The 16,095-nt window shown below is 38.4% G+C and overlaps 1 protein-coding gene across 3 annotated transcripts in view; it reads left to right on the top strand.

Annotated features, from left to right (window-relative positions):
* The window catches only part of KIF13B (kinesin family member 13B), a 485,412-nt gene that overhangs the window by 318,413 nt on the left and 150,904 nt on the right, over positions 1–16,095 (top strand). For all 3 annotated transcript variants that reach the window (XM_033935468.1, XM_033935467.1, XM_033935469.1), the window contains exons 29-30: positions 1,165–1,220; positions 3,501–3,622. In XM_033935468.1, coding sequence (XP_033791359.1) covers positions 1,165–1,220; positions 3,501–3,622 — 178 coding nt within the window. The remainder of the gene's footprint in view (positions 1–1,164; positions 1,221–3,500; positions 3,623–16,095) is intronic.

The raw sequence follows: 16,095 nt of genomic DNA on the forward strand, positions 1-16,095 counted from the left end.
GCCAGAACCATTCCTCTGGATGAGATTTGCCAGGTGGCGACTTGGTCGTCTCTTCACACTTTTTCACCAACTTTTATAGGGTGAACATAGCAGCTCAAGAGCACTCCTCCTATGGAGACTTAGTTTTGAAGGCAGGCTTCTCTCCCACCTGGGGTTTCTGGGACTTCTTAGGTACGTCTTCGTTCAGCAAAACATTCCTATTGCACTGGAAAAGAGATTAGGTTCTTACCTTGATAATGTCTGTTCAGTAGATAGAGGATGGTAAGCTTAACTCTCCCCCTCCCCACCATCATTGTGGGCACAGCCTGCCTGGACCTCCTGCTACTTGAATGCTGTGTCTCTGACCTTTCTGCCAGCTATCATAAATTGGAAGACAGTATATTTGTCTGTATATAGTTACTTAGGGTTTCCCCAGAATTCCACAATTTCTTATGGCATTTTGCTAATAAAGATTGTTATTTGTTCTTTTAGAACATAAGACATGCCATACTGGGACAGATTGAAGGTCCTTCAAGCCCAGTATCCCATATTTATAAGCAGATCAAAGTTTTGTTGGGGGGAGGGAGGTCTCCCCATTCTCCTGTTGGGCTGTTGCTGGATTTGATACTAAATGACTGGGGGCAGCAGTGATCAGGGAGAAGAAGGAGGTACTGAAAACAGTGATCAGTATCTCCTGCAACAGACTCACGGGAGCAGATGCAAGGCCCTTGGTTCAGCATACCATCCCTGTCTACTGGAAAAGATATTATCAAGGTAAGAAGATAATTTCTTTTTTGGGTACACAATCACATTAAAATATTTAATGGAACTTGGCCTAGACAACGGACCTGTCATGCACTTTTAGTACTGGTGCCCTTTGGCATTCTAGCAGGCGTTGAAGTCTTGGTGCTGTCGCATTAATTTAAATGCTACTGGTTACAACTTTGACTGATGGTTTTGTGAATATTTTAATGCCTAATTTATGTGCAGTCATGTATGAGCTATACATTGATGTAAAGAGAGAGATTTGTTTTTAGTTCCACCACAATATGGTAGAGAAGTTTTGGTACCCAATTGATTTTCCTCTTAGAGGATTTTGATTTGTGGGTGAGTTACTATGGCACTTATATTGATCATTCCAAACAGTTATGTGCATGTGATTGAATTGCATTTCCTTTGTCACAGGACTCCAGTGCCTGGTATGGAAACTCACATTCCTGTCATATTCTTGGATCTCAGTGGTAAGCTGTCTCCAACTATTTAAAGACCTCCCCCCAAAATGGGAATTTGGCTGCACTACAATTCATGTTTTTCTATGATTTCCTAAGTTACTGCTATTGTTTGCACCCATACACTAAGCAGCCTCTTTTTATTCCCCACCCTTTAAAGAGGTGAATCAAGCTTAACTGAAGTGAGCCTCGTTATGGAATGAGCTATTTATCATATCAGAAGAAGCTTAAACTGTTTTAAGAGCTAGTATTCAGCTGGGGTGACCACCATATAAAGATAAGCCCCAGGCCTTTACTGTATACCCATATCCAGTGACACTACAATTTAATTAATTTAAAAGCTGATGGTGACAAAATAAGTGTGGGGGTGGGGGTGGTATTGAGAGAAGAAAGAAAGAATGCAGAGGATAAAGGATATAAAAATCCTGGATCCATAATGCATATTTGGCCAAGAGCTGTAGTCCCACATTGTAATATTTAGTTAACCAGTATCTACTAATGACCAGTTCAGAAGCAGTTCTTAAGCCACACAGATTCATGGTCAAAACTTGGAGCAGCCAATCTAATGGGTTGTGTTGGAGATTTTATAACATCATCCACCTAGTCTTTGAGGCCTTATGATACAGCAGAAAAAGCTTACCATTAGGGCAAGATCATCTTTATTCCCCATTTTACATGATCTGCCAGTTGGCAAGGCTGGCCCATCCACTAGGTAGACTAGGTATCTGCCTAGGGCAGCACTGAGGTAGCATCTCTAGATTTTCATAGGTGACACGGAGCCTTTAAGATCTGCACCTGCTCAAGGCATGTTGGAGCCTGCTCCCTGCCAAACAAAGTTTGGAGGGATCAGAAACTGGCAGGCCTTGAGTATTCACAGGTGCTGAAGACACCATGCTGGCCACAAAAAATTTCTTTACATGCTGAATGCTGTGTCACTAACCCAGAGGAAGGGCAGGAACACCTTGAGGGAGGAGAGGGAGGTGGGAAGATCATGGTGGGAGACAGGTTTAGAAAGGACAGAAATGCTGGGCACCTAAAGGGGAACAGAGTTGAGAGATGCTGGAAACTCTGGAGTGGGAGGGAGAATATGGAATAGTAAGGAAGAAAGGCAAGATGCTGAAAATGTGGGAGGAGAGACTTGAAGTACCCTTTGATAAGTTGTAGATAACTACCCCTTGATGGGGAGGGGGGAAGGCACATGTCTGAAAGTTCACCTAGGGTGTCAGGTACTCTTGGGTCAATCATGCCAATTTGGTTTTCACAGGTAAATGAATAGAATTTTGACTAGTCTATCTCTCCAGAACCTACAGGGCACTTTACTATATAGAATTCTTGCCTGCCATCGGGAGAAGTGTAATTCAGAGAATTCATACACTTTTTCAGCATACTCTAGTTCTTAGTATTGTCTTAGTAGCAATACCACAGCCTAGATTCTGAGGAGTGGATGCATTTTGGAAGGTTTACCAAATAGAATGAGGTAAATACAGTGTATAGCAGATGAGTCCCACATAATAGATCTAATGATTATCCATTTATCTTACTACTACTCCTACAACTTATAGTTTCTATAGCACTACTAGACATACTCAGTGCTGTACATTAAGCAGTCCCTTCTCAGTAGAGTTACAATCTAATCAATCAGATAAATAGTACAAGTAGGGGGTTGGGAGTTTCCCAGAGAAGGAATGATAAAACAGGCATGGGTGCATACAAACGAGTGGGGGTTAAGAGAAATCTCGAAAAAGTGGGCTTTCAGCCTAGATTTGAATACTACCAGAGATGGACCTTGGAATACACACTGAAGCAGTCTGTTCCAGGTGTAAGGAGCAGCAAGAGAAAAGGGGAAGGGTACAGACAGTGTTACCCGATGAGGAGGAGTATAGGGAGAGAAGAGATATTGCAGAGCTGCAGAGTGAATGCACTTGTAAGTCAGTAAGAGGAGTTTGAGCTTTATGCAGAAATGGATAGGGAGCCAATGAGGTGACTTGAGAAGAGGAGTGATGTGAGCATAAGTCATATTTTCAGCTATATTATCTGTCTGAGTTCTTGCTATTTCTGCATTTGGACTGAAACTTGTTAATGGATAGTAGCTAAATATCACCACTATTGTTATAACTTAAGACACTACCTCCACTCTTTCCCCACTTTATACAGATAAATTTTGGTTATGTAGCATCTTATGAGACAAAAACATATTTTATGCTATCAATACCTGTTACTGATCATATAAGTAGTTTTGAATAATGCACCTAAAATTGTCTTCCCTGATGCACTGTTCTCTTCTACTGCTAGCCGATGATTTTAGCTCCCAAGACAACATTGATGACCCTGAAGCTGGTGGATGGGATGCTACACTTGCTGGGGAAGAAGATGACGAATTCTTTGAACTGCAGATAGTAAAACATTATGATGAGGTAAGGAGTAACTTACCCAATGTGTGCACTGAAATAGAGGGGCTGTTCATTTACAGCATGAAAGCCTAGACTGGGAATATCTTATGTAATGTGGCTGTTCTCATTTCTAAGGATTTCTGCTTTAAGAATTAGGGCTTTTTTTATTTATTTATTTATTTTTATTTAAAATTATTTATAGCCCACCTATCACTAGCATAGAACAATATGCTGTGTCAGCTTGGCAGTATTATTCCCAAGTGTTATCCCCCTAATTCTATAATATTGGAGCCTAACTAGTACCTAGCATGTAAGTGCTGGTTGAGCACCAAACAATATTCTACAATACAAGCTTAGTGCACAGTTCACATAGAGTGCAACTGAAAGAGGAATGTGCATGTGGTTGGAGCATGGGCGGGTCCCACATATTATCGTGCAACTTATAGAACACTATAAGATACACACTGAAGTGCAACATTTACGACTAACATTTATGCCTGCCTTTTCCATGGCATAAAAGAAAAGACCTAAATGTCGGTGCACAAATGCTAACTTGCATTTCATTCTGGAATGGAATAAGAGTGTCTGGACACCATTATAGAATTTGTCGTGTGTGTCATCCCCCCCCCCCCCCACACACACACACTCCCCGGATATACAGGCAAAGGCATAAGATTAAACGAAGGCCAGCTTTGGATACTTAGGGAGCCTTGTCAGCTCACTTTCCAATAATTTTTTTTATTCTGCATCACCATTCATATAAATTTTACATCAAAAAAACAGCTTGAAGCCTCCAGTCTGGTGGCTCATTGGCAGTGCTGTATGCTCCCAGGTGGCAAATTTGGGTTCAAAGTTCAGCATAGATACCATGTTCCTCAGGTCAGCTGGAAATGAGAAGGGGAGAGTGTAAGTCATTGTGAAGTGATACCTTTTAGGGTTCATGGTTTCAGAGTTCTGATACTATACTGTCACTGTACTGACTGATCTTAAGACAGAAAGGGGTATAAAATAGAAGGCAAATAATCCTCCGTTAGCTGAGCCAATAAGATACTGACCTTAGTGAGCCAAAAGGAGCATATACAGTTAAATTGGATGCCAGGGCCTTGAAAGCTAAACATAAAGCTTTAAATTTTCATCCAGTCAAGAGAATGTGGTTTTCAAACTTGTTATGGGAACTGCCAGCCAGTCAGATTTTCAGGATATCCCTATTGCATGCATGAGATATATGAATGAGACAATTTCATAACTGTCAACTCCATTGTATGCGACTCCCTCATTCATATTCATTAGGAATATTCTGAAAACATGTCATGTTTGAGAGCCACTGCTATAGATGTAGAAATAAAATTCTGATTAGAACAAAGCATAAATAGGCATCCTCAGTTAAAATCATATCAGACTGCTTGAGAACAATGCACCTAGCTGGAGACAAAAAATGTTAACTAATACATATTTTTGACCAAATTAAGATCTAATAAGGACTCTTCAACAATAGTATCTATAATAATAAAACCCTAGAGCGCGCATGCGCTCTTGAAACTTCGTGAGTCCCCGTGAGGTGTGCCTCCGTGCCGAATTCGATTTTCGAACACGGAGGCAGGCCAGAACACGGAGCAACTCCCCCCTCGCCTTCACTCACCGCCAGAGTGCCACCTCACTGCTGCCGCTGATTTGGAGGGGGGGCACAGGCGCACCTGCCAGCATCTTCCCTCTTGCCTGCTCACCTGCCCGCCACGGCTCCTCTCTTGAACGGGCCGGGGACCGCCGGCGGGCGGCCCGCAGACAGAAGGTTGCCGAAACGCACCAAGCTTCCCCGGGGGGGGGGGGGGAAATGGCAAGTGACGGCGAAGAGGGAGTCGGAGCAGGCCGCAGAGGCTGTCGGTGCCTGCAGGCTTCAGGCGGATGTCGGTGGAGGGCAGAGTTGTCGGTGTCAGCTTCAGGCGGATGTCGGTGGGAGTAAGGGTTGCTGCTGGACATGGGAAGATGTGCTGATGGACAGGGGGGGCAAAAAAAGAAAGGGAGGCCTACTGCTGGACAGGGGGAGTAGAAAAGAGGTGCTGCTGGACAGGGGGGCAGGAAAAGGAAGGGAGGCCTACTGCTGGACAGGGGAAGAGGTGCTGATGGACTGGGGGGGGGCAAAAAAAGGAAGGGAGGCCTACTGCTGGACAGGGGGAGTAGAAAAGAGGTGCTGATGGACAGGGGAAGAGGTGCTGATGGACGGGGGGGCAGGAAAAGGAAGGGAGGCCTACTGCTGGACAGGGGAAGAGGTGCTGATGGACTGGGGGGGGCAAAAAAAGGAAGGGAGGCCTACTGCTGGACAGGGGGAGTAGAAAAGAGGTGCTGATGGACAGGGGCGGCAGAAAAAGGAAGGGAGGCCTACTGCTTGACAAGGGGAGAAGGAAAGAGGTGCTGCTGGACAGGGGGGAGTTAAAACAAAGGGAGAAGGGCTGCTGCTGGATAAGGGGAGCAGTGAAGGGGTGGTGGTGGACACAGGGGAAGAAAAAGGAAGGGAGCATGGACAGGGGGAGCAGGCAAGGGGTGGTGGTGGACAGCCGAGGAAAAAGAAAGACAGAAAGAAAGAAATACAGAAATAGGCTAAGGAGAGAGAAAGAAATAAATACAGACACATACATACATATTCTAGCACCCGTTAATGTAACGGGCTTAAAGACTAATTATTGTATAATTAAATTCCACTGGAAGTGTGCATTATTTAATGAAGGATTGATAATAGAGGCTGGTGTTCTGCAAAGATGTTTCCTAGTAAACTTAACTATCTTGAATAGGAAAGGCTAGTTGTATACTTTGGATCTCAAGAAAGTATACACACACACGCTCACACACTCTCTCATACTCTCTCTATAGTCTGCCCTTTCCACAAAATGTATGTCTATTATTAGATCCATATAGCAGGAGTCCCTAACCTATTGCACATGGGCCAAATACAACTCTTACAGCAATATCCCTGGCTAATCTGCTTTTCCTGTCTCCAGATCAAATCAAGCCTCTACTTGTTTGCTCCTTTTGTCCTTGCACTTTATCTTGCCTCTTTCTCCACTTCCCTCTCTTCCTGCAGCTTGAGGATTTCAGCAAGCAATCGGCAATCAACCTCTGTTTCAGTAGTCCTTTCTTGTGTTTCTTCCTTCCAAGTTTTTCCATTGCTCAGATCTCCCTTCCTCTTCTCTAATTGCCAGGGAAGTGGCAGTGGGCTCAGGAATGAGGAAAGAGTGATGGGGCCAGGAATTGCCACATTTTCTGTAGCCCTGAACTGTTGAACCAGCAACAGTAAATCAGCCCAGTGCCCTTTACTTCCCACAATAGCAGCTCAGCACTGATTTGTACCTGTCTCGGGCTGGCCATCATCACTAAGAGGGAAAAACGTGCTCTCCAGTCTTAAGAACATAAGAAGTTGCCACCACTGGGTCAGACCATTGGTCCATCGTACCCAGCGGTCCGCTCCCGCGGCGGCCCGTCGGGTCCATGACCTGTAATGTGGTTCCTGTCCATTTCTGTAACCTACCTCTTCTTTTATCTGTAACCCTCAATCCCCTTATCTTTTAGGAACTTATCTAAACCTTCCTTGAAACCCTGCAATGTGCTCTGGGCTATCACAACCCTTGAAAGGTATTAACATAGAACAAAATCTTTTCCAGAGAAAGGAAAATGGTAAAACCAGAAAACATAATTTGAGGTTGAGGGGTGGGAGACTCAAGAGCAATGTAAGGAAATTCTTCTTTATGGAGAGGGTGGTGAATGCCTGAAATGCACTCCCGAGAGAGGTGGTGGAGAGGAAAATAGTGACTGAGTTCAAAAAAGTGTGGGATGAACATAAAGGATCTAGAATCAGAAAATAATAGTAAATATTGAAGAACTAAGGCCAGTACTGGGCAGATTTGCACGGTCTGTGTCTGTATATGGCCATTTGGAGGAGGATGGGCTGGGGAGGGCTTCAATGGCTGGGAGGGTGTAGATGACTGGAGTAAACTTTGACGGAGACTTCAGTAGTTGGAATCTAAGAACAGTACCGGGCACAGCTTTAGATTCTTCCCAGAAATAGCTAAGAAGAAGAAGAAAAAAAACAACAATAAATTTTTAGATTGAATCAGGTTCGACAGACTAGATGGACTATTCATCTACTATGTTACCATGTTCCTTTACTTAGAACTGTTGGCGCTCCTGTTGTTGGGGGGGGGGGGGGTAACCCTCCCATTACAGAGGAAACAGCTTTTCTTTTTTTTTTTTTTATATAATCTTTATTCATTTTCTTTTGTTACAACAAGTGTTTCATATAAACTTATTAGATACTTAAATACATACACTTGATATACATACTTATCATCATCAAGTTTAAGTTTTTTTAGAAAATTAATGTTATACAATTTTTATAATATTATGCAGTAAATCTAAATTTATATAATTTCTTTTGAATGTAGAATTCCCCCTCCCTCCCTCCCAATCAATCAATAATATTTAAAAACAACTTTATTGTAAATTCATTCAACATTGATATAGTGTGTAAAAATCAAAAATAAAATCCCATTTCATTCCCTTCTAATCAATTTTAACTTGGGAAAATTTAATCATTCATTACAAAATTCTGTTAATGGTCTCCATATCTTTTGAAATTTATTAATATATCCTTTTTGTGTTGCTATGGTAAGCTCCATTTTATATATATGACAAACAGAATTCCACCAGAAAGTGTAATTTAATTTGTCATGATTTTTCCAATTCAATGTGATTTGTTGTATTGCTATTCCAGTTAAAATAAATAAAAGTTTGTTGTTATTTGATGTTATTTGACTTTTTGTTCTCATTGTTGTTCCAAATAATATAGTATCATATGTCAAGGCTACTGGGTTTTCTAACATCCTATTTATTTGAGGCCAAATTGATTTCCAGAATGTTAAGATGAATGGACAAAAGAATAGAAGATGGTCTAATGTCCCAATTTCAACATGACAGTGCCAGCATCTATTAGATTTAGAGTTATCAATTCTATGTAAACGTGTAGGGGTCCATAAAGCTCTATGTAAAAGAAAAAACCAAGTTTGTCTCATAGATGCTGACACCGTACATTTTAACCTCCAAGACCAAAGTCGTGGCCATTGAGATGCACTAATTTGGTGCTTTATCTCAATGCTCCAAATGTCTCTAAGACCATTTTTTGGTTTTTTATTTATATACCCGGATATTAATTTGTACCACTGTGCAGCTTCATGTCCTATTGAATTTATCTGGAAACACAAGAATTCCAAGCTATGATAATTAGTAAGATTTTTCCATTCAGGGAACCCTACCTGAATGGATTGCTTCAATTGCAACCATCTAAAATATTGTGTTTTATTAAGATCAAATTTATGTTGCAATTGTGAAAACTCCAGCATTTTACCATTTTTTATTATGTCGTCTAGAATACGAATACCTGCTATTATCCAGTTTTTCCAGATTATTTTGAAACCGCCTATTTTGATCTTGGGGTTTAACCAAATTGTTTGAGTTGTTGATTTATTAATTGGAATAGGAGTTAGATTACTTATATATCTTAAAGTTTTCCATGTATCCATGAATATTTTATGTTCTTTGTATAGCCTTGGCATTTTGACACTAACTACATGACTAAGACGTAATGGAAACATAAGTCTCCATTCTAGCCAAAACCAATCTGGGATATTTACAGTGGGTTCTGGGAGGATCCAATACATACCTTGACGTAAAATATAGGCTTGATGATACCTATAAAAGTTGGGAAAATTTACCCCTCCCTCCGCAATTGGTCTTTGCAATGACACTAATGCAATTCTGGGGTTTTTCCCAAGCCAAATAAATTTTGTTAATATCTTATTTAATTTTTTATAAAAAGAATTTTGGAAGAAAACTGGTATCATTCCCATTTGGTAACAAACTACAGGCAATATCATCATTTTAACAGTTTGTATTCTTCCCCACCATGATAAGTGTAAGGGGTTCCATTGCTCACACATCTCTGTCACTTTTTGTAATAAATTTTTTTCATTAATTTTCATTGTATCTTCCAAATTTTTTGTAATCCAAATTCCAAGGTATTTAATAGCATCTTCCTTCCAAACAAAAGAAAATGAATTAAATAAACTTTTTGTACAATGTATATTTAATGGAAGTATTTCTGATTTATTCCAGTTTATTTTATATCCTGAAAATTTTCCGAATTTTTCTATTAGTTCAAGTAGATATGGAATGGTAGTTTCTGGATTCTTCAAATATAATAGTAAATCATCAGCATAAGCTGATATTTTATATTCTTTATCTGAATGATTTATACCTTGTATCTCCTTTACTTGTTGGATTGCTAATATTAAGGGTTCTAAAACTATATCAAACAGTAAAGGAGACAAAGGACAACCTTGTCTAACTCCTCTTTGTAGATTAAATTTTTCTGAAAACATATTATTAATGTATAATCTAGCAGAAGGGGAGCTATATAATGTTTGTATCATTTGTGTGAATCCAGGACCTATACCAAACCATTCCATTGCTTGATACATAAATGTCCATTCTATTCTATCAAAAGCCTTTTCTGCATCTAAAGAAGCAGCAAAAGTAGGCTCGTTCATTTTCTTTGTTAAGTATAATATATGGAATGCTAGTCTAGTGTTATGAGATGAATGTCTTTGAGCAACAAATCCTGTTTGAGACATACTTATAATATGTGGGAGAGCTTTAGCTAATCTTAACGCAAGGATTTTTGCTAATAATTTTCCATCTACATTTATTAAAGAAATTGGTCTATAGTTCGACACCAAAGTGGGATCTTTATTTGGCTTTGGCAAAACTATTGTTAATGATTCAGCCATAGTGCCATTTGTACAACCTTTATTAAGTTGATATTGAAAAAGATTTAATAAATAGGGTAATAAAAAGTTTTGAAATGTTTTATAAAATTCAACTGTATAACCATCCCCACCTGGAGCGGATCCAACTCTAAGGGATTTCAAAGCTGTTTCTAATTCTTTTAGTGATATTGGTTCTTCCATACTTCGTTTTATATGTTCAGGAACTTTTGGACCCTTTAATAATTTCAAGAATTCTAAACCTTCTTTTTCTTTATTTAAATAAGTCTCGGAAGAATAAAGAGTTTTATAGAATTTTAGAAATTGTTTTAAGATTGGTTCAATTTGTGTAAGTGTTTCACCATTTTCATCTTTTATAGCAATTATTTTTGTTTTCTTTTTTTTCACTTTTAGATAATTTGCCAATATTCTTCCCGACTTATTTGAGTTTCCATAATACAATGCCTGCTGTGCAAATAAATCTTTCCTTATCATTTTTGATGATATTTCATTGTATTTACCTTTGAGTTTTAATAGTTCTTGTTGTATAGAATATTCCCATTTTTCTATTAGTTTTAATTCTAAATTTTTAATTTCTTTTTCTAAATTAGCATATTGTTTTCTATTTTGTTTGTTAAGATAAGCCGAATAAGAAATGATTTGTCCCCTTATTGATGCTTTAAATGCATCCCATAATGTTTCTCTAGAGATCTCATCTTTATCATTCACTTGAAAAAAATCTTTCATTTTTATTTGAAAATTTTCACGAAATATTGGATCAGCAAGCAATGTATTATCAAACTTCCATATTGGTCTATTTGTATTTTGATCTGTGATCTTAATTTCAATCCATACCCCACCATGATCAGATAAAATAATTGGATCAATGGCAGCTTTTGTTACTTGATGTGCTAGGTGTTTTGATATAAAAATATAATCTATTCTTGAAAAGGAATTGTGAACATGAGAACAGAATGAAAATTCCCGTCCATTAAAATGAAGTATTCGCCAAATATCTATTAAATCACAAGTTTGTATTAAATTATCTAATCCCATTGATTTCATATATCTACTTGGGTTTTTGTCCAATAGAGGATCCATAACAGCATTAAAATCCCCAGCTACTATTAGATTTGAAGTAGCCAGTGGCAATATCAATTGTTGAAGAGTTTTAAAAAATTCATTTTGGTTCGAATTAGGGGCGTATATATTAAACAACGTCATGGTAGTATTTCCCATATTCATTTCCACAATTATCCATCTTCCATTAATATCTGTTGCCTTTAATTTGAATGTAGCAGTACATTTTTTATTTACCAGAATAGCAACACCTGCTTTTTTCCTTGTAGCTGGTGAGAAAAAACAATGTTTGACCCAACCTCCTTGTAGTTTACTAGATTCAATATTTGAGAGGTGGGTCTCTTGTATAAAGCATAAATCCGCGTTTTGTCTTTTTAAAAATAATAGAGCTTTTTTCCTTTTTATCATATGATTTAGACCATTAACATTTAAGGATATTATTTTAAGATCCATTTATGCATTTTTGATATATTTTCCTTAAAATTATATGAATTAGTTTTCTTAATTTTTTTTTCCCAATTTTTAAATATTTTAGAATATACCCTTTTCCTTTTTTTTCCCATTCTCCATTATATTTCCCCCTTCCCTTCCCTCCCTTCCCTCCCTTCCCTCCCCATTTTAATATGACCACTTGGATACGCATTTTGAGGTTAGGTGTATATAACTCCTACAAGCTATTAAAATATTTAACTATATTTACTACAATTATTATTTATTTTATTTTTTATTTTTTTTTTTTATTTATTTATTTTTTTTTAATTATATTTTCCCTTTAGAGGTGTTTTAATTTATTATAAATTCCCAATGTATAATTTATTTTTTGAGTTTATTATTATATTTTGGTTTGTATTATATAATAAAGTAATTGTTTTTTAACAGTAATTTCTAAGTGGTGTCTAGAAATGTTTTCATTTTTAAATATTAAGTTTAAATTATTTTCTTTTCCCTTTTTTTAAGGAAATTATTGCTTATGACAACATTGTATACCACAAATTCAGTTAGATATGAATTAATTTAAAATAATGAATATTATAATTCAAATATTATAACTTATATTTTTAAGTCTTAGGTATATGTTTGAAGGCAGTCACAAAGGATGAACAGATTTCTCCACAGTCCAACCTTCAGGAGATTATCTTTTTCTTTCAAAATAGTTATTAGTATTATTCGATAATAAGTTCTTGTTTATGAGGTCATTGGCTGTTCATATTGATCGAGGAAATCTTGAAGTTTTGTAGGATCTAAAAAATTTTGAGTCTTGTTAGCAATGGTAATTTTCATTACTGCTGGATAAAGAAGGCCATATCTAGCCCCTAGAGCTCGCAGTTGGGGTCTCATGTCCAGGAATTGTTTTCTTCGTAGTGCAGTCTCTTTTGCAAAGTCAGGAACTATGTGGATTCTTGCATCCTGACATTTGAGGTTTTTGTTTTCCTTTGCTAGTTGGCAGATTTCTACTGCTTGTTGGTGTCTCAATAGTTTGAATATTAAAGTTCTTGGTCTTGATTGAAGGTTTTTGTTCTGTGTTGGTATTCTGTGTGCTCTTTCTATTTCTAATGCAGTTTTGAATTTTAAAGGTAGTATTTTAGGTAGAAATTGTTCCAGGAATGTTATAGGGTCATTTTTTTCTACCCCTTCCGGAATTCCGATGATCCTTAAATTATTTCTTCTTTCTCGATTTCTGCTGTCTTCCAAGTCTCTTTTAATTTCTTCAACTTCTTTCCATATTATTTTAGATTTTCTCATGTCTGTATTCAGTTGTTCTGTATTGTTTTCTATGTCATTTATTTTATTTTCAACTATATCCACTCTTTTGGTGAGAATTGCAGCATCTTCAATTGCTTTTTTTAATTTTTTATTGCTGTCTAATACTATTTCTTTAATTTGTCTCAACTCTTCCATGACGTCAGGGGTTTCATCTGATGGTAACGGAACTTTTGAGGGTGTGTTATTTGGCTCTGGTTTTGATCTTTTATTGCTGCTAGCAATACCGGAACCACTTGCTTCTGAATCATTTTTGTTTTGTTGTTTTTTAGATGTCATCTTTTGTTATTCTTTTCTTCTCTTTATCTCAGCTTATATTTACTGTCTCTTTGTATCAGTTTCAATATTTTGCCGCTTTTCTCTTTTCTTTTGAGTCTTCAATTTATGTTTTTACAATTTTGCTATATCAATTTTATAAAGAAAATAATGGTGATTTTCTATCAGGATTTGTTTCTATTTTTTTAAAATAGACAAAAAATTTTTTTTTTTTCCTTTTTCTTTTTCAGTCTTTTCTTTTCTTAGTTTTCTGTCTCAATCTTGTATTTAGAACAGACTCAAGACTTTTATTTCAGTGTTCTTAGAGCAACTGTCAGTTATTTGTCTCTAGTTCTATTGCTGTGAGTAAAAAAAAATGTCAGCAGTCCTTCTCTCTATTTCTCTTCTTTCATGCCTTATCTCAGCCTCTATGAAGGCAATAACACTCAAATTAACAGCGTTTTTTCCCCTTAGGTTTTTTTTTTTTATGGCTGGTCAATCTTTTATATGTTTATTTTACTAATTCTGTTAGTCACTTTACATCAGCGCTGAATGATTGATAATCCTTTTTTTTTTCTCTCCTTTTATAAGCCCAATCGCAGCCCTTACCAAGGAGAGCAATACTTTGTCTAGTATTCTTGAAGTATATGTCTTTATCAGTTTTCAGCGCCTCTCAATTATCTCGATATTACTTTTCTTCATGTTAAAAAAAAAAAAAAAAAAAAAAAAACCGTTACTCCTTTATTCTATAATCTTTCTCACAGCCAAAGCTTTTATATCGGATTCTGTTTCAATTTCAGCAGAGGAGGTTTACATTTATATTATATTTATATTAATCATTCACAGTGAAGTAAAGTCATATATATTCTTTCGAAATTGGCAGCAAGGAAATGGCTCCAAAAAAAAAACCGTTGCCAAGTATGTTCTACAGCAAACTTCGCTTTATCACCGGCAGGAGAATGCCATTTCAAAATAGCTTATTTCCACAGCATAACAGGCACTACGGTATTCTTCTAATATACCATTTACAAAGAAGAAAATTTTTATCTTTGTTGTTAGACAGCTCACCAACAGTTTTAAACTCCGTCAAGCTCCCGTTTTTTACACTTCCCTTCTTTGGATATAGAAACGGCACTTTTACTTTTACTTTTACTTTCGATCGTCTCTCAAACTTTCTCCGTCTTAGCCAAGGAGGTAGACCTTAATCATCACACCATCAAGATTATAGTAAATTACTTTTTTTTTTGTAGTAATCTCTGCAAAATAAGCTTGTTTATACGGAGCTTCTCCTTCACCCGACCGTCATCATTCGCGTCCAAGCCACGCCCCCAGCTTTTCTTTTTTAGGGAAAAATTACAGTTTCCTCTGTAAAATAGTGTCCTGAATCCAGTGCACGATTGTCTGCCCTCAACTGTCCGTGCGGGATTATCCCGCAGGCTCTGTACTTACTGTAGGTTTAGCTTGTCATTGCATGGATAGAGCCACTGTTGAGGAGTCCTGAGAGAAGGTCAATGAGCAGAACTTAAAAGTAATTCTTGGGAGAGTAGCATCCTGCTCTGATCAGGATACTATATTGCATGGCTTATGTATAGGAACAGTACTAGAGACTAGTACATGGTGACTTCCTGAGGAGAGCCAAATAATGATGCGGAATTCGGTTTTGCGTCCCCAGTTAGGGCATTTATAGAATTACCCTCTTTGTCCTTTGGCTCTCTTTATCCTTTGTCCCTCCTTGGCGCCATTTATAGAATTTCCCTCTTTTTGTCTTTTATACTGAAATTGGTGTGTTACATAGTTTTATATAGTATTTCTTGTTGGTAGTGAGGTTAAATGAGAATTACATATAAAAGTAGGAGGCAACAAGCACTTCTTAGAAATCAGCTTCCTTACAAACCAGGCATGATATGGCCTTGAAACCGTGCCCCTTGACAGTTAATAAAGTCCTATGCATGTAAGTCCCTGTTGTTTTCTCAATCCAATTGTGTCACTCTTAGTCTTTGTTAGTATCTCACCAACACCGGATTCAAATACCGTATTTTCACGCAAATAACACGCACCCGTATAAAACGCGCACACGTGTATAGCGCGCAGAAATCACGATGATAAGCACAAAAACTTTGGTATAACGCGCTCACGATTATACCGCGCATGCTGCCCGACTCTCCGTTCACCCCCCTGACTTCCGTGCACTGCCCCGCCTCTCCGTGCGCTGTCCCGACTCTCCGTTCACCCCCCCTGACTTCCGTGCACTGCCCCGCCTCTCCGTGCGCTGTCCCGACTCTCCGTTCACCCCCCCCTGACTTCCATGCACTGCCCTGACTTTCCGTGCGCTGTCCCGACTCTCCGTTCACCCCCCCTGACTTCCGTGCACTGCCCTGACTTTCCGTGCGCTGTCCCGACTCTCCGTTCACCCCCCTGACTTCCGTGCACTGCCCCGCCTCTCCGTGCGCTGTCCCGACTCTCCGTTCACCCCCCCCCCCGACGTCCGATTCATCCCCCCCCCCGGCAGGACCATTCGCACCCCCACCCCGAAGGACCGCCGACTCCCCGACAATATCGGGCCAGGAGGGAGCCCAAACCCTCCTGGCCACG

Source organism: Geotrypetes seraphini, chromosome 3, assembly GCF_902459505.1.
Source record: "Geotrypetes seraphini chromosome 3, aGeoSer1.1, whole genome shotgun sequence".
Taxonomy (NCBI): Eukaryota; Metazoa; Chordata; class Amphibia; order Gymnophiona; family Dermophiidae; genus Geotrypetes; species Geotrypetes seraphini.